The sequence below is a fragment of the Bison bison genome, unplaced genomic scaffold (genome assembly GCF_000754665.1).
Source record: "Bison bison bison isolate TAMUID 2011002044 unplaced genomic scaffold, Bison_UMD1.0 scf7180017864384, whole genome shotgun sequence".
Lineage (NCBI taxonomy): Eukaryota > Metazoa > Chordata > Mammalia > Artiodactyla > Bovidae > Bison > Bison bison.
The window spans coordinates 16814775-16840029 of record NW_011494956.1 but is presented as its reverse complement, the minus strand read 5'-3'; the positions used below and the strand labels follow the sequence as shown (position 1 = coordinate 16840029).

Here is a 25255-nt window from a genome sequence, read left to right as displayed (position 1 = left end):
TTTTTTTTTTTTGCAGTCAGCTCATGTGGCACCCACTTACTGAGGTTTTTCACCTTTCCAATTTGCTTCAAATGCCAAACGACTATAGAATGATTGATGCTGAGTTCTTCAGCAACTTCTTCTGTAGCTGTAAGAGGATCAGCTTCAGTGATCCTTTCACTTGATTGTTGTCAACTTCTGATGGCTGGCCACTATGCTTCTCATTTTCAGGCCTCTCGTCTCCTTTGGAAAACTTCTTGAACCACCATTGCACTGTACATTCATTAGCAGTTCCTGGGCCAAATGCATTGTTGATATTGTGAGTTGTCTCTGCTACTTTATGACCCATTTTGAACTCAAGAAAATTGTTCAAATTTACTTTTTGTCTAACATCATTTCCCTAGTCTAAAATAAATATAAAATAAATAGCAAGTAATAAGTCATTAGCAAAAAAATATAAAGCTAGAAATGTGCATTAAAATGATGTATAACATAACCACATTTATATAAAAATGTATTCCAACATCAAACGGCAAAGTTTGACAATGCAAACCCATAATTACTTTTGCACCAACATAATACTTAAAATTGTATTTATTTTGGACAAAGAATAAACTTTATATAATTATTGCATGGAACAGGCCAAAAAGGAAAGCAGAGTAATGTACTGCATGCAGCTGAATGAGGGTCAGATTGTTAGGAAAGGAGTCTGTGATATAGCTGCGAGAGAAACTCAGAAAAGTACATAGAAATGAGTTCTTGCTTTTTACCTGATCCTCAGGAAGGAGAAGGGATGGTGTTTGTTAGCTGCTCAAGAAGATGGTGAAAGTATTTTTTAAAAAACATCATATATTAGATTATTTTCTGTAGCAAATGTTACTTATCTTCCCTACATCACCCCCACCTTTTGTTTAAAACAGATCTCATTGTCTTAGACCATGATTTTACTTTCTGAAATGGGCTATGTTCGCTGTTGTGCTGCTGCCCTCTGGTGTCCGTGGTGGTGGTGTCACAGTTCAGTCTGTATTTCTTCCTGTGTCCAGACTTTTCAGTTTGGTTTCATTTTGTTTATATCAGGAAGATATTATTAAATCAGAAGATATGCTGATGTATTTTAAGACCTGGAATACTGTAAAATATATAAAGATCACATATTGGCTGGAGCTTAGGAGTCACACTGCCTAGGTTGGAGTCCTGGGACTGTGGTTTGTAGTTTACCATAGTCAAGTTAACCTTTCAAGCCTCGGTTTCCTCAAAATGATAGTATGTATCTTTTATGATTGTTATGAAGATTGAATTAGACAGTATAGACAAGGCAGAACAGTTGAGCATTCAGTGACTTTTAGCTTCTCACTGGACATGAATTTGAGTAACTCCTGAAACTAACGGAGGACAGAGGAGCTTGGCATGCTATAGTCCATGGTGTCAGACACAACTTAGCGACTGAACAACAACAAAATAAATATTGCTAATTATTAAATAATGTCATCCAGAAAATATATTGTGTATTATGTTACTAAATCTAAATATCCACATAGAGTTGTCCAGAGCATGGTACTTACAGTATATATGTGTTTGACCATTAGAATCCCTTTAAAAACTGGAAAAAATTTTGGAGACTATATAGGTCATGCCCCTTCATAAAGAAAGAAAGTGAAGTCCAAGGACACAAAGCTAGTTAGTTGCAGAGTAAGACTCTGTCCTGGATCTTCATCTGCCTAGTACTGTCTGAACTGTGTACTGCCTTTCAGTTCCCTGCAGTGGAGCAAAGCAGAATCTTTGTCTTGTTGTAATTGACTGTATCATTGTTTGAAAGACAGTGGAATAGAACATGAAAACCTTTAACTTTTTATTTTGTCTAATTTTGGTATAATAAAAATGATAAACCAACTAGAAAGAAATCCTCTCTGCCATATTTATGCATGAATAGTTATTTAATACTCCTGATAGTAACTTTAGAAATAAGTGCAGATAATGTGCCGTGGTTGTATTTTCCAGTCTTCTTCTTCTCCTGTGTTTGCAGGATACCCTATGCATGTCTGTATCACTGTATTTATCACTTTAGGGGAACATTTTAGTAAATTTTTTTCTTTCCCATACTGGACTATTAATTCCTTGAAAAGGGCTATTTCAGTTTCAATACTGTATATCTAGTGGTTAGTTCAGTTCCATTCAGTTCAGTTGCTCAGTCGTATCCGACTCTTTGCGACCCCGTGAACCGCAGCACGCCAGGCCTCCCTGTCCATCACCAACTCCTGGAGTCTACCCAAACCCATGTCCATTGTGTAAGTGATGCCATCCAACCATATCATCCTCTGTCATCCCCTTCTCCTCCTGCCCTCAATCTTTGCCAGCATCAGGGTCTTTTCTGATGAGTCAGCTTTCCACATCAGGTGGCCAAAGTATTGGAGTTTCAGCTTCAACATCAGTCCCTCCAATGAACACCCAGGACTAATCTTCTTTAGGATGGACTGGATGGATCTCCTTGCAGTCCAAGGGACTCTCAAGAGTCTTCTCCAACACCACATTTCAAAAGCATCAATTCTGCATTCAGCTTTCTTTATAAGTCCAACTCTCACATCCATAACATGACTACTGGAAAAACCATAGCCTTGACTAGATGGACCTTTGTTGGCAAAGTAATGTCTCTGCTTTTTAATATGCTGTCTAGGTTGGTCATAACTTTCCTTCCAAGGAGCAAGCGTCTTTTAATTTCATGGCTGCAATCACCATCCACAGTGATTTTGGAGCCCAGAAAAATAAAAGTCAGCCGCTGTTTGCACTGTTTCCCCATCTATTTCCCATGAAGTGATGGGACCAGATGCCATACTCTTAGTTTTCTGAATGTTGAGCTTTAAGCCAACTTTTTCACTCTCTTCTTTCACTTTCATCAAGAGCCTCTTTAGTTCTTCACTTTCTGCCATAAGGGTGGTGTCATCTGCATATCTGAGGTTATTGATATTTCTCCCAGCAATCTTGATTCCAGCTTGTGCTTCTTCCAGCCCAGCGTTTCTCATGATGTACTCTGCATATAAGTTAAATAAGCAGGGTGACAATATACAGCCTTGACGTACTCCTTTTCCTATTTGGAACCAGTCTGTTGTTCCATGTCCAGTTCTAACTGTTGCTTCCTGACCTGCATACAGGTTTCTCAAGAGGCAGGTCAAGTCCTCTTAGAGCAATGTAATTTGAAGAGGATTCAGAGTTGAGCCTCTGAATGTTGAAGGAAGAAAGCAGTTCTTCAGGAATGAGTAGTGGTTTGACACATGAACATTCTGAAGATTTGTGATAAGTGAGAAACTTACAGCAGTTACTGTTCTTTGGCATATCCAGATTTAAGGGCGGTCTTTCTCGTCTCATCTGCCTTTCTTTATGGTGTGTCTTTCTCTTTCTGTGATAGTCTGTTCTGTCTCCCTTCCCTTCTTTCTTTGCTAGATTCTTTTCAGTTCTCCAGCTATAGACCAGTTTGTATGGGGGGCTAGGTAAAAAAGGGAGGGGAATTGAGATAAGCCAGCCGAGAGCATTCAGCGCAGATCAGGTTGAAATGCCACACTAAGCCCTGGAGCTTCGGGTGTAAATAAAACTGATTTTCTGTCCTTGAGGGTGGAATAGTAAGGGAAAAGGGTGGGAAAAAAGACATTTCCAGTGTGATGTAACTCCAGTGAAATGACCTGTTAAGGACTAAGAACAATGAAGTGCAGAGGAAGGAGGTCAGTAGTCGCCTCTTAGGGGATGGAAGCTGTTCTAGGAGCTTCATGGGCCTGTCATCTAGAGTTGAATAGGAGCTCCCATGATGGACCAATAAGTTCAAGCACAGAACATTTACCTTTTAACACTGTCTCTTTAAAGAAGCTCACTTTTCCTCTGACCTCTGGATTTGTTAGTATCTGTGTCCCTCTGCTGCTAGCACCCACTTCCACCCAGACCTGCTCTTACGTGAGAAAGTAGGGGTGCCACAATAAGGCATTTGATTTTAGTCATGCGGGGAAGTGTCAGTGGCAGCGCAGATCATTGGAAGTTATTTTGAAGTGTGTTTGTTTCTGCTATTTCTTGAAGGGATATTCCTTGACTCTTCTACAGTTATCCTAAGGAGCGCTACATTTTCTCATTGTTAATTTGTATGCTTTCATTCACATTCTTAAGTTTGTAAGTTGGAATGTTGCAACATAAAAAATGAGTTTTCTCCTGACTGACTTTTTTGCTTTCCCAGTTGCCAAAACAAAGGAGATTTGGCGATGGAGGCTTTGTTGGAAGGAATACAAAATCGGGGGCATGATGGGTAAGTTTGCTTTTGACCCTAAGTTTCTCACTGAGTTTAAAAAGCATGTCTGAGTTACGCCTCTGACCATTTTGTGCTTTGGGCACAGAAGCAGAAATGTGAATAAAATCTAGGCTGATCGTGTCATGTTTGTGGACAGCATGTCTCCTTGGGGTGTTTCCCTCATCTCAGCAGTGTGAAGCTGGATATTTTCTGTCAACCCACTTTACATTTTCGACTTTTAAAAAACAAAAGGATTTTGTGACACTAAGAGCAAATGATTTTTTTTTTTTTTAAATATTTAAGCCTTAGTAGTTATTTCTCTGTGGCCATTCCTAGAAATCTCTTTGAATCCAATACATTTGTGTCCACTTGTGTTTTTACCTTTGTAATATCTGACATCTCCTGAAATATTGAAGGACATCAGTAAGTTTACAGGAAGATAGATTGTAGTAAGTTGCTTATAATAAGTTGGAAAGAAGTAGTTGAAATAAATTTGGCTCAAGGAAGAATTTCTTAAGACAGTTCTTAAAGTTGTATTGTCATTTTTCTACTTGTTTCCAAAGATTTTTATTTGCTTGGCTAGCTGAGAATATGACGTATGCTTGCCTGGGTTCTTCGGAAAGCTTCCCTGAAATGTTAAAGATGAGATAGTTGTTGGTTGTGGAAGTCTCACTCCCAAACCAGAGTTCCATCAGTCTGTGTTTGGCCACATGATGTAGGCTTTAGGTTGGCTGCTGGAGGAAGACTGTTCTGTGGAATAGCTGATCACCTTATGTGCCTTAAAGGGAAAGCTCAGAGATCCTGTTTTTTACTTCTGATTATTTGTTGACATTGTTCCACCTTAGGTAGGTTTACATTTGCTCTGTTTTTACCTGTGAAAGATGAAAAGCCACTTGGAGATATGTTCTGTGTTCTTAAGGGTCTGTTCTTATTTATAGGGGATTTTTGACATCCTGTGAAGCAGAACTGCAGGAGCTCATGAAACAGATTGACATAATGGTAGCTCATAAAAAATCTGAATGGGAAGGACAGACACACGCTCTAGAAACTTGCTTGGACATCCGTGAACGGGAACTTAAGGCTCTCAGGAGTCAGTTGGATTTGAAACACAAAGAGGTAATGCAGACGATTTGCTGCTCTTATTGATATTTTCACTTTGCCTTTTATTAGGTTGGTGCAAACGTAACTGTGGTTTCAGACCGTGAATTTTAAATCATTATTCAGTTCAGTTCAGTCACTCAGTCGTGTTTGACTCTTCGCGACCCCATGAACCGTGGCACGCCAGGCCTCCCTGTCCATCACCAACTCCTGGAGTTCACCCAAACCCATGTCCGTCGAGTCAGTGATGCCATCCAACCGTCTCATCCTCTGTCGTCCCCTTCTCCTCCTGCCCTCAATCTTTCCCAGCATCGGGGTCTTTTCAAATGAGTCAGCTCTTCGCATTGGTGGCCAAAGTATTGGAGTTTCAGCTTCAACATCAGTCCCTCCAATGAACACCCAGGACTGATCTCCTTTAGGATGGACTGGTTGGATCTCCTTGTAGTTCAAGGGACTTTCAAGAGTCTTCTCCAACACCACAGTTCAAAAGTATCAATTCTTCTGCATTCAGCTTTCTTTATAGTCCAACTCTCACATCCATAACATGACCACTGGAAAAACCATAACCTTGACTAGATGGACCTTTGTTGGCAAAGTATTGTCTCTGCTTTTTATTATAATTATGCTCAAACACATCTTTATTAATCAAAATGGGAAACATTATATTCAGCACATTTTTGCCAATAAGAAAGAAGTTTGTTCCTGTAGCATAAAGATCCCTGCCTTGGGATTCCATGGACTCTTGGAAAGCATTTCTGCCTCCTGCTAGTTGTGAAAGTGTGTTCACTGAAAAAAGTTGTTGAGATGCTTGAAAAAGTGGTAGTTGGCGACAGGTCGGCTAAATACCGCAGATGAAACAAGACTTCGTAGCCCAAGTCATTCAACTTTTGAAGTGTTGGTTGTGTGATGTGCGGTGGGGCATTGTCGTGGAGAAAAATTGGGACCTTTCTGTTGACCAGTGTTGGCTGCAGATGTGGCAGTTTTTGGTGCATCTCCTCAATTTGCAGAGCATACTTGTAGATGGAATGGTTTTGCCAGGATTCAGAAAGCTGTAGTGGATCAGATGGGCCGCAGACCAACATACAGTGACCACAACCCTTTTTTTTGGAGTGTTTGGCCTTGGAAAGTGCTTTGGGGCTTCTTTGTGGTCCCGTCACTCAGCTGGTTGTCTCTGGTTGTCATGTGAAATCCACTTTTTGTTGCATGTCACAATCAGGTCAAGAAATAGTTCATTGTTGTTGGGATTTTTTTGATTTGTGGTCAGCTCATGAGGTACCTACTTATCAAACTTTTTCACCTTTCCAATTTGCTTCAAATGCCAGATGACTGTAGAATGGTCAACACTGGGTTCTTTGGCAGCTTCTCATCTAGTTCTAAGAGGATCAGCTTCGACAATCCTCTTGGTTGTTGTTAGCTTCTTACTGCTGGTCACTGTGCTCCTCATCTTTAAAGTTCTTATCTTCTTTGCAAAACTTCTTGAACCGCCACTTCATTGTAAGTACATTAGCAATTACTGGACCAAATGTGTTGTTGATGTTGCAAATTGTCTCCACGGCTTTATAACCCATTTGGAACTCAAATAAGAAAATTGTTCAAATTTGCTTTTTGTCTAGCATTATTTCCATAGACTAAAGATAAAATAAATAGCAAGTAATAAGTCATTAGCAAAGAAATATAAAGTGAAAAATGTGCATTAAAATGATGTATAACAATCACACTTAAGAATGCATTCCAATATCAAATGGCAGAGTTCAACAATGCAAAACTGCAATTACTTTTGCACCAACCTAGTATGTTTCTTATATATTTGTTGAAGAAAGCATTTAAGTTTTTTTTAAACTCAATTTATTAAAACAAAACACCGATCACTCATTTTTTCCACCCTCTGATCCAAGTTTTGCCTCTTGTAGCCACCAATGTGTTTTCTTTATCTATGAGCTCATTTTTTGTTTGTTTTTGTAGATTCTACATGTAAGAGAGATCAGACAGTATTTGAGTATCTGTCTGTCTTTGTCTGAATTACTTCATTTAGTGTAATGCCCTCAAGGTCCACCCATGCTGTGGCAAGTGGCAACTTTTTTGTTTTTTATGGCTGAATAATATTCTTTATATATACACATATCCCATGATTTATCTATTCATTCATCAGTAAATACTGAGGTTGTTTCCACATCTTTGTATTATAAATAATTCTACAGTGAGCACGAGGATGCATGTATCTTTTTGAATTAGTGTTTTTTAATTTTCTTCAGATAAATACTCAGAAGTGAAATTACTAGATTGTATGGAAGAGTTGACTCATTGGAAAAGACTCTGATGCTGGGAGGGATTGGGGGCAGGTGGAGAAGGGGACGACAGAGGATGAGATGGCTGGATGGCATCACTGACTCGATGGACGTGAGTCTGAGTGAACTCTGGGAGTTGGTGATGGACAGGGAGGCCTGGCGTGCTTCGATTCATGGGGTTGCAAAGAGTTGGACACGACTGAGCGACTGATCTGATCTGATCTGATGGTAGTTCTATTTTTAATTTTTTGAGGAATCTCTGTATTATTTTCCATAATGGTTGCGTGAACGTAAGTGTTTGCAAACAGTGCACAAGGTTTCCCTTTTTGTCTGCATCCTTGCCAATACTTGTTATTTGTTGTCTTTTTGATACTAGCCATTCTGCAAGGGTTTGAGTTGCTCTCTCATTGTGGTTTTGATTTTCATTTCCCTGATGATTAGTGATGTTGACCATCTTTTCATGTCCCTGTTAGTTATCTGTATGTCTCCTTTGTAAAAATGTCTATTTGGATCTTTTGCCCATTTTTTCATTGGATGTTTTTTTTTTTGTTTTTGAATTTTTTCATTGGATGTGTTTTTTTGCTTTTGAATTGTGTAAGTTCATTGTGTGTTTTGGGTGTCAACCCTCTGTCAGTTACTAATGTGCAAATATTTTCTCCCATTCAGTAGGTTGCCTTTTTCATGTTGTTGATGGTTTCCTTTGCTGTGCAGAAGCTTTTTAGTTTGATGCAGTCACACTTGTGTATTTTCCCTTTTGCTGCTTTTACTTTTTTTACTTTCGCTTTTGGTACAGATTCAAAATATTATCGCTAAGACCTATATCAAGGAGCTTACTGCCTATGTTTTCTTCTAGGAGTTTTATGGTTTCAGGTCTTAATGTTCAAGTCTTTAATCCATCTTGAGTTAACTTTGTGAATGGTGTAAGATAGTGGTTTAGCTTCATTCTCTTGCATGTGACTGTCCAGTTTACCTAACATTATTTATTGAAACTGTCTTTCCCCATTGTATATTCTTGGTTTGTTTGTCATAAATTAATTGACCACATATATGTGGGTTTATTTCTGGGCTTTTTTTTCTGTTCTATGGATCTAAGTCTCTGATTTTATGCCCATAAAACTTTACTGTTTGCATGTAATAATAGCCTTATAATATACTTGGAAGTTAGGGACCATGGTGCCTCCAGCTTTGTTCTTTCTCAAGATTGCTTTGACTGTTCAGTTCCATACAAATGTTAGGATTTTTTTGTTTGTTTTATTTATGTGAGAAATGCCATTAAAATTTTGATATCTACTGCACTGAAGTTGTAGATTGCTTTGGATAGTAGTGCCATTTTAACAATAGTGATTCTTTCAGTCTTTCATCTTTCCATTTATTTGTGTCTTTTTCAATTTCTTTTGCTAACATTTTGTAGTTTTCAGTATACACGTATTTCACCTTGTTGGTTAAATTTACTCCTAGGTGGTTTACTGTTTTTATGCAGTTGTAAATGGGATTATTGTCTTCAATTTCTCTTTCTGATAGCTTGTTATTAAACACAATAGATTTTTAAATTGATTTTGTATCCTGTAGTATTACTGAAATCATTTATTAGTTCTGTTGGTTTGTGATGGAGTCTGCGGTTTCCTAGCTACGTTCATGTCATCTGCAAACAGTGACAGTATTGCTTCTTCCTTTCCAATTTGAATGCCTCTTCTTTCTTTTTCTTGCCTAACTATTCTGGCTGCAGCTTCCAATACTCGGTTGAAGAAAAGTGGTGAAGTGAGCATCCTTGTATTATACCTGATCTTAGAGGAAAAGCTTCAGGATTTTCAACATTGAGTATGTTAGCTGCGTGCTTGTCATGTGTGCCATTATGTTAAGGTATGTTTCCTCCATACTAGCTTTGTTGAGAGATTTGAGATTTTTATCGTAAATGAGCGTATTTGAGTTTTGTCAAATATTTTTTATGCGTCTATTGAGATGATCATAGCATTTTTGTCTTCATTTTGTTATATAGTGTATCACATTGACTCATTTACAGTTGTTGGACCATCCCTGCGTCTCTGAAATAAATCTCACTTGATAATGGTATGTGATCCTTTTAATGTATTGCTGAATATTTTGTTGAGAATTTTTGTATCTATGTTCCTCAGGGATATTAGTCTGTAAAAAAAAATTTTTTTTTTGTAGTACTTTTGTCTGGTTTTGGTGCAGGGTAATACCGCCCTCATAAATTGTGTTTCATCCCCCTCTTATATTTTTTGGAAGAATTTGAAGAAGATTGATATTGATTCTTCTTTGAATGTTTCATAGAATTCACCAGTGAAGCCATTTGGTCCTGGACTTTCATTTGTTGAGAGTTTTTGATTACTGATTCAATCTGATTGCTATTGATTGGTCTATTCAGACTTTCTGTTTCATCGTCATTTAGTCTTTGAGCATATACGTTTGTAGGAGTTTATCCATTTCTTCTGGTTTGTCTAATTTGTATGCATATTATTGTTCCTAGTAGTCTGTATGATCCTTTGCATTTCTGTGGTATCACTTGTAATATCTCCTCTTTCATTTTTGACTTATTTGAGTTATTTCTCTTATTTTTCTTAGTCTAGCTAAGGTTTTGTCAATTTTATTTGCCTTCTAAAAACTAGCTCTTAAAGTTTCACTGATCTTTGTTGTCTTTTTAGTCTCTATTTCATTTATTTCTATTCTAAAGGACGACAGAGGATGAGGTGGTTGAATGGCATTACCACCTCGATGGACATAAGTTTGAGTAAACTCCTGGAGTTGGTGATGGACAGGGAGGCCTGGCGTGCTGCAGTCCATGGGGTCGCAAAGAGTCGGACACAACTGAGTGACTGAACTGAACTGAATCTTTATTTCCTCTCTTGTACTAACTTTGGGCTTTGTATTGTCTTTTTCCAATTCATTAAGGTGAAGTTAGATTGTGTGTGAGATTTTTCTTGCTTCTTGAAGTAGGTATTTATCACTGTAAACTTCCCTCACAGAACTGTTTTTACTGTATTTTATAAATTTTAGCATGTTAATGTTTACGTGTTTGTTTTTCTTAAGGTATTTTTGATTTCTCTTTTGATTTCTTCTTTGGCCAGTTGGTTATTCAGTAGCATGTTGTTTAATCTCTACATAGTTGTATATTTTCCGTTTTTCGTCATGTAATTTCTCATTTCATGCCATTGTGATTGGAAAAGATGCTTGATGCGATTTAAATATTCTTAAATTTATTAGGACTTGGTCTCTGGCCTAACATATGATTTATCTATCTATTAAAGATGTTCAATATATACTTGAGAAGAATGTGTATTCTGTTGTTTTTGGATGGAATGTTCTGTAAATATCTGTTAAGTCCATATAGTATAATATGTTGTTTAAGGCTGGTATCTCCTTACTGACTTTCTGTCTGGGTGATCTTTTCATTGATGTAAGTGGGGTATGAAAGTCCCCTATTATTATTGTATTGCTGCCTATGTCTCCATTTAGGTCTGTTGATAAATGTGAGACATATTTAGGTGCTCCTATTTTGGGTACATAAATATTTATAAATGTTTAATGCCCTTCTTTGTATCTTATTAAAAAGTATGTTTTAAAGGTTTGTTTTTTGTTTGTTTTTAATATAAATATAGCTAATCCATCTTTATTTTTTGGTTTTCATTTGCATGGAATCTTTTTCCACCCCTTTACTTTCAGTGTGTCCTTATATCTAAAGTGTATCTCTTGTAGGCAGCATATATAGGAGTGTGTTGCTTTTTATTTCTTTAGCCTTTCTATGGCTTTTGGTTGGATAATTTAGTCCATTTACAGGTAAGGTGATTATTGATAAGTACGTGCTTATTGCCATTGTGTTAATTGTCTCCTAGCAGCTTTTGTAGTTTTTCTCTGTTCCTTTCTTTTGCTCTCTTCCTTTGTGGTTTGATGACTTTCTTTGGTGGTATTCTTATATCTGTTTCTCTTTCTCTTTTGTTTATTTATTGTAGGTTTTTGCTTTGTGGTTACCATGAGACTTACATTTAACAACTTATATCTATAACAGTCTATTTTAAGTTGATAACATCTGAAGTTTGATCCCATTCTGAAACTCAACATTTATTCTCATGTTGTATGTCTTAATGTCACATTTTATATATTTATATCTTGTGCATTTTTTAGCTAATTATCGTAATCATAGTTTTTTAACTTAACCTTTATATTAGCTTTATTAGTAATTAACCCACTACCTTCACTATTCACTTTTCCAATGATAATTATCCTTTCATTTGTGTTCTTGTTACTAATTATAATTAATATCCTTTCTGTCAGCTTAAAGGAGTCCCTTTAAAATTTCTTATAAGGCCAATTTAGTGGTGGTGATCTCCTTTTGCTTGTCTGAAAACCTTTATCTCTCCTTTGATTCTGAATGAAAACTTTGCCGGGCAGAGTATTCTTGAGTGGACGTTTTCTTCTTCCGGTACTTTGAATGAATCACGCTTTCTGGCTTACAATGTTTGTGCTGAAAGATCAGCTGATAGCTTTATGAGAGTTCCCTTGTACAGAGCTAGTTTTTCTCTCATAGCTTTTAAGATTATCTCCTTGTCTTTAACTTTTGACATTTTAGTTACAATGTGTCTTGGTGTGGGTCTCTTGGGTAGCTTCTTCTTAAATATAATTTGATTTATTTATCATTTTTGGCTGTGCTGGGTTTTTGTTGCTGCGTGAGCTTTTCTCTAGTTGTGGCGAGCAGGGGCTGCTCTCTAGTTGTGGTGTGCGGGCTTCTCGTCACAGTGGGTTCTCTTGTTGCCGAGCGCAGGCTCTAGGGCATGCAGGCTTCAGTAGTGCAGCACCAGGGCTCAGCAGTTGCGGCTCCTGGGCTCTAGAACACAGGCTAAATAGAACAGTTGTGGCCCACGGGCTTAGTTGCTCTGAGGCATGTGGGATCTTCCCAGATCAGGGATTGAACCCATGTTTCCTGCATTGGCAGGCAGATTCTTTACCACTGAGCCACCAGGGAAACCCTGGTAGCATCTTGTTTGCAATTCTCAGGACTTCTTGGATTTGGATGCTTGTTTTCTTGCCCAAGTTAGGGAAGTTTTCAGCCATTATTTTTTCAAATAAGATTTCTACTCCTTTCTCTCTTCCTCTTTTAGGAGCCCTATAAAGTGAAAGTCTGTTTGGCGTTGTCCCATAAGCTCCTGAAGCCATCTTCACAGTATTCATTCTTTTTTTCATTTTGCTGCTCTAACTGGGCGTATTCCATTGCCTTGTCTGTGAGTTGACTGCATCTAGTTTGCCGTTGTGGAGAAGGCAGTGGCACCCCACTCCAGTACTCTTGCCTGGAAAATCCCATGGATGGAGGAGCCTGCTGGGCTGCCGTCTATGGGGTCGCATAGAGTCGGACACGACTGAAGTGACTTAGTAGCAGCAGCAGCAGCAGCAGCAGTCTGCCGTTGAACCCCTTTAGTGTGTCCTTCCGTTCAGCTATTGTATTCTTTGGTTCTATGATTTCTACTTGGTACTTTCTTATCTTTTTCTTGTCTCTTTGTTGAAGTTCTCATTGTGTTCATCCATTCTTCCCAGTTCAGTGAGCATTTTTGTAAACTCTTATCAGGTAGTCCTAAATTACTTACCTCCATTTCATTAAGGTTTCTTCTGAGGTTTATTTTATGTTTGTTTGGAACATATTCCTCTGTTCCTTGACTCTCCATTTGTTTCTGCACAGTAAATGAAATAACCACCTCTTCTAGTGTTGAAGGAGTGGCCTTGTGTAAGAGATGAACCTTGTAATTCAACCCTGCCTCAGCTTCTGGGTGTTTCTCAAATGTCTGTACTTGTCTAGGCAGCCTATTGTATTTTTAGTAGCACCTAGTAGTTGAGGATGTGCCAAGATCTGTCATTGTCCCAAAGTGGAGAATCTCAGCACCTAGATTCAGACTGACTGGAAGCTGGGGCAGCAGCGTTTATAGTATGCAAGTATATACAGTTCTGAAGGGCTGCAGGAGTAAGCCACATTGGTCCTCAGAGCCAGGTGATTTGGAGGTCACCACGTGGGCTCCATGTGAGCTGTTTTCTGGGTAATACTTCTGGGCTGGAGCAAGGCAGAGGGAGAATGCCAAGAAGGTATCCACAGCCTACGTTCTTTGAGAGCAACTCCATAGGCCACTAAATGTGAGCCAAACCTGAAGCCTACTCCTTAGGACAAAGGTCCAAGACAAGTAAAGGGGACTCTTTCACAGAAAGCCTGGGGAGTGTGCCTCATTCTACTTTCTGTACAGTGCCGTAAGGGTGGTAGCCTGCTAAGAACTATCCCTCTGATTGCCATAGTCCTGTGGGATCCAGGAATGCAAGTCCTTCCAGTCACCTAGAGCTAGATAATCAAAGGGAGACCCCTGGGCACAAGCCATGTGTACAGCCGTGCCATCTGTGCACTGGAGGCAGCAGAGTGTGAAAGCAAAGGTAGTGCCCTCCAAGGTCTCTGGAAAGGACTGCAGTCAATGCCAAGATGCATGCCTAATCAGAAGCTTGTCCCTTAGCAGTCATGATGATCCATTAGTAATCTCCTTTCACAGAAAGAATGCAACTCCAGGGTCTGTTGCCTTTTGCTGTGCCTTTGTGATAGTAGCTGTTTAAGAACTCTTTCTCCTTGGGTTGCAGTCCTGTAGGACCCACGAGTATAAGCCCCACTGACCATCTTTGCTTAGTCGCTCAGTCATGTCTGACTCTTTGTGACCCCATGGACTGTAGCCCACCAGTGGGGATTCTCTGGGGATACTGGAGTGGGTAGCCATGCCCTCCTCCAGGGGATCTTACCAACCCAGGGATTGAACTTAGGTCTTTCCCGCGTTGCAGGCAGATTCTTTACCGTCTGAACTACCAGGGAAGCCCAAGAATACTGGAGAGGGTAACCTATCCCTTCTCCAGGGGATCTTCCCAACCCAGGAATTGAACCAGGGTCTCCCGCATTGCAGGTGGATTCTTGCAAATCCACCAGGGAAGCCCCCACTTACCGCTAGAGCCAGTTAATGTAGAGGTGTTCTCTAGCAGTAGTCACAAAAATCCAGGCACCCGACTAGGGCATGAGCTCCTTTCTGGGTGACACTGATTACAACAGTTCCTTAGGACCCAGAACACGAAGCTCCCTTGGTCTCTAGAGCCAGGTAATCTAGAATCATATCCTGGGCAGGAGCTGTAAAGATCAGGACATCAGAGAAAGTTTCTCTTCCAGGAGATAGTGGTGCTCTGGAGCATGAAAAAGGTGATACCTTCCAGTCTTTGTTTCCAGAGTGTTCCAACAGGATCCTAGCTGTGTGTGTTGAATAAGACCCCTGTCCCTTTAGCTGAGGTTTTAATGGTGGGCCTTACTCACTTTAAGTCTAGCCCCAATTGGCTACCTCTGAGCTGGACTCTGGAATGTGTGAGTCCAAGCACATGAGCCCTCTAAGAGGTGTTTCTCAGGTTGCTATCATTTTGTGGATCTTGGGACACAAGACCCATTGGTTTTCAAAAATTAGATGTTTGGGGGCTCACCTCTCAAGTGCATGTCTTAAAAGTTGGGGTGCCCAAGGTGAGGTTTGAACCCTTTGCTCCTCAAGGAGAAGCTCTGAGTTTTGAGTTCCCTTCTGGTTATCGTTGCTACACTAGGGGTGAGATTTATGGTGAGATTGTGTCTCCATCTCCTCTACAGGTTTTTGTATGGTTTTCTTTTCTTTTGTCCAACATGTAGTTGTCCCTCAACCAAGCTTTAAGTTTTTTTCCAAGAAGAAATTGTTCCATGTTTAGCTGTAGATCCAGTGAATCTGAGGAGGGAGGTGAGTTTAGAATCTTCCTACATCGCTATCTTGAATTGTTAATGCTCTCTTTTTATAATGCATAGAAAGTATTTGTATGTCAAATTCTGTTTTTTTTTTTTTCAGAAGAAAAATTCATTGGTGAAAGTGCATAAGAATGTTAATGTTTTTAATATTTCAAGGATCGTGTTACCTTGGTCACATGTAGTACATATGTAACTTCTTTAAGAAAATGTAAAGGGAGTCACACGATCATTCTATTACATGCCCATATTGATAATCACTGAGTTTAATGAATGTTGTTTTTGGCCACATTGTATGATTAGTGTAAAAAGTTAAGCTCAGATTCAACAATTTGCTTCTTTTGGTTAGGTTTAAAATAAAACTCAGAAAACTTAAAAAAAATGTATACTTTTTGAAAAGGGGAAAAGAAAGAAAAGAAGAAAATAAATATTATTTATGATCTTACCACCCAGTGTTATTGATGATTTTTGGGAAAAGTTTAATAACATTTGCTAATTGATTTCTCTTAATTTAGCTGATACAATAAAAAGAACATTGAATATTGGAAGAGAAGCAGAAGGCATATATAAGTGCAAAAACGTCCCCTAAATTTCTGGCATAAATACTAATCTCAGAAGGATTGGAAGGACTGTAGGTAAACACTGGTCCCAAGTCCCACTTGGATGGGCTTTCCTACCAGTAGGATCACCACTCATTAGTGCTGTTGTTCTGCTTCTTAAGGGTACTTCTGTGAGTGATACATTGAGATTTTGATTCTGTTGATGGTACTGCACTTATCAAGAATATCTTAGAAATGTTTCATGTCACAAGGAAAGTGTTAGGCTTCATGAAGTGTTTTTCTCCTTGTCAAGAGAATCTGTCAATGGTTGACCTTTTGCAATTTGGGTCATAGCAGTACAGTTGACTCTTGTACAATGTGGGGGTTAGATACAGTGACTCCAATGCACTCAGAGATCTACATAGAACTTTATAGTCAGCCTTCTTTATCTGGTGGCTCAAATGATAATGAGTCTGGCTGCAGTGCAGTAGATCTGGGTCTGATCCCTGGGTTGGGAAGATCCCCTGGAGAAGGGAAAGGCTACCCACTCCAGTATTACGGCCTAGAGAATTCCAGCCCATGGGGTTGCAAAGAGTCCCACACAATTGAGCTACTTTCACTTTCACTTTCTTTCTCTTTATCTGGGAGTCCACATTCATGAATTCATGTCGCTCTGTAGTATTTATTGAAAAAAAATCTATATATAAGTGGACCCATGAAGTTCAACCATGTTGTTTAAGGGTCAACTGTACATAGTTACATTGGCTATGTTAGATTGTGTTCTGAGATGCCACTTGCTAAACTGGAATTTATTTTAAAATTTGGGTAGACTTTTGAGAATGTACTTTAAAGTTATATCTCATGAAAAGATACTGAAGTTACTGAAAAAGTGCAAGGAATGATAATCATATATATATATTTTTTTTTATTTGTAATTTGGGTAGAGTCAGTGCTCCTTGGTAAGTTACTTTAGTTACCACTTCTTTATTTCTCCTGGGGCAAAACACAAGTAGTTCCATTTAGTAAGTTAAGGTGATAGTGGTTTCCTAGTTAAACACTGTACCGTTGACCCTTGAGCAACCTGGGAGTCAGGGGGCACCAATCCCCCATGCAGTTGCAGATCTGTGTACAATTTTACAGTTGACTCTTTTATCTGGGGGCTTTCCTGGTGCCTCAGACAGTAAAGAATCTGCCTGCGATGCAGGAGACCCGAGTTCAGTCCCTGGGTCAGGACGATTTTCTGGAGAAGGGAATGGCAACCCACTCCAGTATTCTTACATGGAAAATCCCATGGACACAGGAACCTGTCAGGCTACAGTCCATGGGGTCACAAGGAGTCAGGCATGATTGAGTGACTAACATTGTCGCTTGTATCTGTAGTTCTGAATCTGTGGATTCAACCAGCTTTGGATAGTGCACTATGTAACACGTGTTTATTGAAAAAAATTCCCGTATAGGTGGATCTGTGCAGCTCAGACCTATGTTGTTAAGGGTCCTATCTATATATGTAGATACCTAGGTTGTTTATTTTGTTAGAAACTCCCATGTATGTTTCTGTGAATTAAAGAAATTCCTTTGTGTGTAATCGTGAGACTATTTTGTCACTCCAGGGCTGTTTAAATTTATTCCTGTAGCTTAGTTTTGATGTCACAGGCACTACCGCACTACAGGCAGACTTCATTTTATTGTGCTTCACTTTATTGCACTTTGGAGATACTGTATTTTTTACAGATTGAAGGTTTGTGGCCACCTTGAGTTGAACTCAAGTGTGTAGGCATCTTTTTTCTAACAGCATTTGCTCATTTCATGCCTCTGTGTCTACTTTTGGTAATTCTTAAATATTGCTTTTTTTAAACAGATTACTTATTTACTTTCGGCTGTGCTAGGTCTTTGTTGCTGTGGAGGCTTTCCTCTAGTTACAGGGAGCAAGGGCTACTCTAGTTGCAGGGCATGGGCTTCTCTTTGTTGTGACTTCTCTTGTTGTAGAGCATGGGCTCTAGAGCAGTGGGCTTCAGGAGTTGTGGCACATGGGCTCAGTAGCTGTGGCTCCTGGTCTCTGGTGGTGGTGGTGGTTCAGTTGCTCAGTCATGTCTGAGTCTTTGCAACATCGTGGTCTGCAGCACGCCAGGCTTCCCTGTCCTTCACTATTTCCCTGAGTTTGTTCAAACTCATATCCATTGAGTCAGTGATGCCATCCAGCCATTTCATCCTCTGTCGCCTCCTTCTCCTCCTGTCTTCAGTCTTTCCCAGCATCAGAGTCTTTTCCAGTGAGTCAGTTGCATCAGGTAGCCAAAGTGTTGGAGCTTCAGCTTCAGCGTCAGTCCTTCCAGTGAATATTTATGGTTGATTTCTTGTAGGACTGACTGGTTGGATCTCCTTGCTCTCCAAGGGGCCCTCAAGTGTCTTGTCCAGCACCACAGTACAAAAGCATCAATTCTTTAGTTGGACCATCTTTATGGTCCAACTCTCACAACTATACATGACTACTGGAAAAGCCAGAGCTTTGTTAGCAAAGTGATGTCTCTGCTTTTTATTTGTTGTCTGGGTTTGTCATAGCTTTTCTTCCAAGGAGCAAGCATCTTTTAATTTCATGGCTGCAGTTACCATCTGCAGTAATTTTTGAGCCCAAGAGAATGAAATCTGTCACTGTTTCCACTTTTTCTTCATCTATTTATGAAGTGATGGGACAAGATTCCATGATCTTAGTTTTTTTAATGTTGAGTTTTAAGCCAGGTTTTTCACTATTTTCTTTCACTTTCATTAAGAGGCTCTTTAATTCTTCTTTGCTTTCTGCCATAAGGGTGGTGTAATCTGCGTATCTGAGGTTGTTGATATTTGTCCCGGCAATCTTGATTCCAGCTTGTGATTTATTTCTTATGAATCACCCAGCATTTCTCATGATGTACTCTGCATATAAGTTAAATAAAGCAGGGTGACAATATACAGCCTTGACATACTCGTTTCCCAATTTTGAACCCTCTCTTGTTCCATGTCCAGTTTTAACTGTTACTTCTTGACCTATACACAGGTTTCTTAGGGGACAGGTCAGGTGGTCTGGTATTCTCATCTCTTTAAGAATTTTCCAGTTTGTTGTGATCCACACAGTCAAAGGCTTCAGCATAGTCAGTGAAGCAGAAGTAGATGTTTTTTGAAATTCCCTTGCTTTTTCTATAATCCAGCATATGTTGGCAGTTTTATCTCTGGTTCTGCCTTTTCTAAATCCAGCTTGAACATCTGGAAGTTCTTGGTTCACGTACTGCTGAAGTCTAACTTGAAGAATTTTGAGTGTAATCTTGCTAGCGTGTGAAATAAGTGCAGTTGTACAGTAATTTGAACATTCTTTGGCATTGCCTTTCTTTGGGATTGGAATGAAAACTAATGTTTTCCAGTCCTGTGGCCACTGCTGAGTTTTCTAAATTTGCTGACATATTGAGTGCAGCACTTAAGAGTATCATCTTTTAGGATTTGAAATAGCTTTGCTGTAATTCCATCACCTCCACTAACTCTGTAGTGATTCTTCCTAAGGCCCACTTGACTTCACACTCCGGGATGTCTGGCTCTCAGTGAGTGACCACACCATTGTGGTTATCTGGGTCATTAAGACCTTTTTTGGTACAGTTCTTATGTATAGTCTTAATAGTTGTGGCCCATGGGCTTACTTGTACCGTGCACAGGATCTGGTATCTTCCCAGATCAGGGATTAAACCTGTGTTTCCTACATTGGCAGGAGGATTCTTTACCACTGAGGCCCCAGGGAGACTCGATTCTTGCAATATTTTAAATCCTCTACCAGCACAAAGATTATGACTTATTGAAGGTTCTGATGATGGTTAGCATTTTTTTTAGCAATACAGTGTTTTTAAATTAAGATAGATATATGCATTGCTTTTTAGACATAATGTTCTTGCACATTTAGTTGACTATAGGATAGTGCAAACATAACATTTATTTGTGCTGGGAAACCGAAAATATTTGTATGACTCATTTTATCACAAAATTTGCTTTATTGTGGTGATCTGGTAGGAATCTGCAGTATTTCTGAGGTATTCCCATACTTAACACTTGAAAAGAAATTGATGGGATTGAGCAGATGAGCTCCTTTATAAGGATTTGAAGATTACAAGTTTGGGCATCAAGATGTAAAAGATATTTAGAAATGTAGCTGTCAGTGATTTGCTGCTTCATTGATTGGGTTGCTGGAAGTTGATTAAGTTTGTAGAGGTTAAGTGCATTTGCTAAATACTAATGATAAGAATCTGTTCCATAGAGTTGATCTGTGAAATTGTAATTTCACTGTTATTGGTAGTAATATATTTATTAATCTACTTGAACAGCATATGATAGAAGAACTAGAATATAGGCCTTTAAGTTTTTGTCATTTTTGTTTGTAAGTTTCAGGCCTAGTAGCAGTTAGTCCCATGGTATAAACCAATGCTACTCAAATGACAGGTTCACGGTGAGGTAACACTTGCATCAGAATGTAAATCAGTGTATTGCATCCTTCACATCACAGAAAGTTTTGCTATATAAAAATGTCAGTTGCACCAAGCAGTGTTTTTTGTAACATAATTGATTTACATTCTGCTTCAAGGTTCTTAGCTCCTGTTGGATTGCTGTTGTGACCAGGTCCAGCCCATCTGTAGCTCATACTTGGAGGAGTACTAGTATAAACAACTCATTTCATAAGTGAATGCTTTATATGTTTTCTGATTACACTGTTTGGATTGGATTGGTTTTAATGGACCTTGCTGCTGCTTTTACCTTCTAATGCCCTACAGAGCAGGTAGACCTAATGAAACAAGTAAGGGATTTGGAGTCCTGGCTGTGCATTTTTTCACCTGAATGGTGGTGGACAAAATAACATCTCTGAATCTGTTTCATCCTGTGCAAAATGAGGATATAATTCCTATGTTCCCATGTTGTGAAGATTGAGTTACGGTTTAAGAAACCACTTTAAAAATTCTAAATTGTAGTTAAAATGATATCATCTATACTGACAGTTTTCAAAATTTGACCTCTTTTTCTCTGCCTAATGCCTATTGCTGAGAGTGAGGGAGTTGTTTGTACTAGTAAGAAATATACTTTCTTTAAGAAATTTAAATATTGTTGCTTGACTATTATGAACCAGACCCTGGTAAATAAATAAAATTTAACAATTGTTTCTTCACATTTTATACTAATGCTTGACTCTTATAATAAATGAAAAGAAAAATAGTTCTATAAGTCTCATAAGAAAAAACAATGATCATCTGCCCTATTCCTCTGAACCTAGGATTCTTGCTTCTCTAAGACCGTTCTTTCAGTATCTTTAACTCCTTTTTTTTTTTTTCTTTTGGCATTCTCCTCTTATTTCTAAATAACATTTTATGGCATATTCTAAAGTTTTAGTCTTAGCTATTTATCTAATAGGGCTTCCCAGGTGGCTCAGTGGTAAAGAATCCACCTGCTAATGCAGGAGATATGGGTTTAATACCTGAGTGGGGAAGATCCCCTGAATTAGGAAATGGCAACCCACTTGCCTGGAGAATCCCATGCACAGAGGAGCTTGATGGGCTACAGTCCATAGAGTCGCAGAGAGTCAGACACGACTGAAAGACTTAGCACAACACTAAATTTGTGGGTAAATCTAAATGAATGTTGACTGTATATAACAAGAGCTTTCAGCCTCCTGGTGTCTTTCTGTCTAAAGTTAGTATTCTGTGCTTTGCTTTATAGAATTTATTCTTGAACTCACATAGATTTTTGTTCAATATTTTTAGATTCCAAGGTTCTTGTAACTTGTTAATTTTTTGTGAGGTTTTTTTTTTTTTCCTGGTAAAAAGGGTTAGGAAGAATAAGTGAGATAGAGCAAATTTTCATCTAAACCTAGAAATTTTAGAACAATTGCTTATTTTTATTTTTTTGGAAGTGTTATAAATTATTAAATAATTAGGTATTTGACTTCCTGAGAAGTTGTATAGTTGAGAACGTGTCTTTACAGATAAGTACAAAGGTTATTTTCTATTTTTATGTTTCAGGGTAATTGTTTCAATGCTAATAATGAAACATACTACCACCTCTCTGCTTTTAGATTGGAATGTTGCGTCAGCAGGTAGAAAAACATGAAAAAGTCAAGCAAGAGATGGCCATGGAATATAAGCAAGAGTTAAAGAAACTACATGAAGAAGTAAGATTTTAATTCTATTATATATTGTATAATTCTGTCTCTTCAGCCTTGAGAATTTTGTTAATGAGCTGGTTTCTACTTTATAAAGTGGATGTATATATTCCATGGAAGATATTGGGGTAGAAATCTTTCTCTATTCTTAAACCCAGAATTTTGCCTTTTATATATTTGATATTACCTATAACAGTGATTCTAAAATATGTTTCTTGGTTGAGTATCTGAAAGAAATAGAGCTATTTTTGTATAATACCATGAAATGCTGATACCAAAAGCTTATGTTAAATGTTTTATTTTTGAGTTGAGTCAGTAGATTTTAAATAATGGAAGATTCAAAGGTTTCAGAAGCATTTTGGGATAGATTAGAAAGGTAAGAAAATTCTACCAGTTAACTGAATTATTTTCTTCAGATTGGCAAAAAATACTTTTTATTCAATTCCGAAGCATTCCTTTCCTGCATAGTGAATATCAGTGTTCCACTGGGGAATGCTTCAAGAACCACAGGCCTGGAGAAAAGAAAAAAAGTGTTTATTTGCTGCTTTTATTGTGAGGAGGGGTTGTGGGGTCCCTAAGTGCAGGGCTATTGTATATTATAATAAAAAATTAGACCTTTGTTTTATTTATTAAACTTTTTCTTTATTTTTTATTTGACTTTTTTTTTTTCTGGTGTTTACTTTATGTAGTTTTGAGTTTTGTATTTTATCTAACGTGCTCTCTATTTTCTGGGATGGTAGTTAGCTCTACTTGTGCTTTCATAATGCCAGTTTGTTTTATCAGCACTGTTTACACATTCTTAAATTTTAAGTCTAGAAATAACTGTGTTTACAGTTAAGCAGACTGAAGAGAAGCTATGAAAAGCTACAGAAAAAACATGTAAGAGACTTCAGAGGAAATGCCAAAAATCACAGGGAAGATCGGTCTGAAATTGAGAGGTTAACTGGAAAAATAGAGGTATGTTCATAGTCCTGATTGGCTTGTAGTGATTGTCAGCCTTCATGTAGGAAAACTCTGTTTCTAATAGTGCTATTTCATGAAGCCAATTTTCTCTCACCTGCAGGACTACCACTGAGCTATTTCAAAGGTGGGAGGCTGTCCTGTCATCATCTGGTTCCCTGTGGTTACTAGCTGTCAGTAGTTCTCAAGAGGGTGGTGCCATCCTTTGAGGGCATTGGAAATATTTGAGGCATTATTTTGGTTGTCAGATGACTGGGAGTGAAACTGGAGAATGGGGCACAGGAACCAGGGACACCAAACATGACTGGGCCTATCCCACACAGGAGAGACCTGTTGTACCCCGAACGCCAGCACTGAGGAACACTGATAGCAGCTCCTGGCTGTCCTCTGTGGGTGTTGTCTTTGTTTTATTTATCACCTAACAGAGGGGCTTAGTAAGTGTTGAAGGTATGTGGCTTTTTTATACACAGTACTTTGCATATCAGATTATTTATTCTTAGTTCCCATTTAGATATAATAAGTCACTAGCCTCCCTCTTTGCTGACTAAGTTTTTGTTAAGTTTGAGTAACTCCATGATTATTGTATATCTTGATTCCCCAGAGGAGTTAAGGAAGTTGAGACAACACCACCACCAACAGCATGGGGCTGTTACTTTTTCCCCGTTGAATCCACCACTCCTCTCCTCTGTCTATGCTCTTGGTTCTCAAATGTACCTAAGTGTTAACCAGGGTCCTCTTTAGTCTCCCAGAGATTCTGATCCAGTAGCATAGCAGTGAGCTAGGACTCTGCATTTTATCTAGCTTCCCCAGCTGATGTTAATTTGAGAAACATTGTTTAGCATCTTTGTATGATTATTTACAATGTTTCTACTCCGAGTGACCTGTCACCCACTAATACTGTTATATTATTACTACCTAGAATTTTAATTTCTACTTTTAATATTTTTTTACATCTCAATATTTTTCTATGTTTAAAGAGCTTAGAATCAGATTTTGCTTTCTCTCCAGCCTTCTTCACTGGTACCTGGGTTTTTGTACAAAACCTCTCATGTTCTTATTCCCCGTTACCGCTTCCAGACCATTCTGTTTTCTTTGTACCTCAGAGTCTCCATCTTTGATTTTCATGTCATCAGCACATACCACCATCCCTGGTGGCTCAGTGGTAAAGAATCTGCCAGTCAACATAGGAGACTCAGGTTCCATCCCTGGGTTGGGAAGATCCTTTGGAGAAGGAAATGGCAATCCATTCCAGTATTCTTGCCTGGGAAGTCCCATGGACAGAGGATACTGGCGGGCTGCAGTCCATGGGGTCTCAAGAGTCAGACACAACATAGTGACTGAATGACAACAACAGCAACGTACATACCGGCAAATTAGTCATCTTCTGATCCCTGACTGCTCCCCTGGTTGACTGTCATTCTCTCCAACATTGCTCTTACCATAATTCTTGAGGATTTCGGTATCCACAAGGATGATCCTTATAGTACTGTGGTCTTTGGTTCATTGGTGTTCTTTCCTCCAGAGATATTTTGACCTCCTGTCTGTCTCTTTTCCCTTTTCCCATTGCGGTTCCTTAAGTGTTGTCACTAGCAATACTTGCAACCCTCCAAGAATCACATTTTTAAGCATCTTGTTCTTTCTGACTACCATCCCCGTCTTTCAGCTTGCTCCCTCTTATTCCTAATGCTTGATAATCACCTGATTCCCCATTCCTTAAAGTGCTTGGATCCAGCCATTTGTCCCTGCTCCATACCTACCTCATGTCCGCACTCACCACTCCTTACCCAGCTTATATCCCATGGTTACACTCTTTATATTCCCCTTCCATTCCTGTGCCCTCTCTTTTTTTGTTGTTGTTCAGTAGCTCAGTTGTGTCCAACTCTATGTGACCCTATGCACTGCAGGGCTTCCCTGTCCTTCACCATCTCGCTGAGTTTGCTCAACCTCATGTCCACTGAGTCAGTGATACCATCCAACCATCTCATCCTCTGTCGTCCCCTTCTCCTCCTGCCCCCAATCCCTCCCAGCATCAGAGTCTTTTCCACTGAGTCAACTCTTCACATGAGGTGGCCAAAGTACTGGAGTTTCAGCTTTAGCATCATTCCTTCCAGAGAAATCCCAGGGCTGATCTCCTTCAGAATGGACTGGTTGGATCTCCTTGCAGTCCAAGGGACTCTCAAGAGTCTTCTCCAACACTACAGT

At 39.0% G+C, this 25255-nt stretch overlaps 1 protein-coding gene across 8 annotated transcripts in view; it reads left to right on the top strand.

Annotated features, from left to right (window-relative positions):
- The window catches only part of CEP63 (centrosomal protein 63kDa), a 76019-nt gene that overhangs the window by 6586 nt on the left and 44178 nt on the right, over positions 1-25255 (top strand). For 6 of the 8 annotated variants that reach the window (XM_010858272.1, XM_010858268.1, XM_010858270.1 and 3 more), the window contains 4 exons: positions 4190-4258; positions 5179-5356; positions 22007-22102; positions 22928-23050. In XM_010858272.1, coding sequence (XP_010856574.1) covers positions 4190-4258; positions 5179-5356; positions 22007-22102; positions 22928-23050 — 466 coding nt within the window. Of the gene's footprint in view, positions 1-4189; positions 4259-5178; positions 5357-21953; positions 22103-22927; positions 23051-25255 lie in introns of those variants that run through there. The other 2 variants (XM_010858273.1, XM_010858275.1) reach the window with 2 other exon arrangements.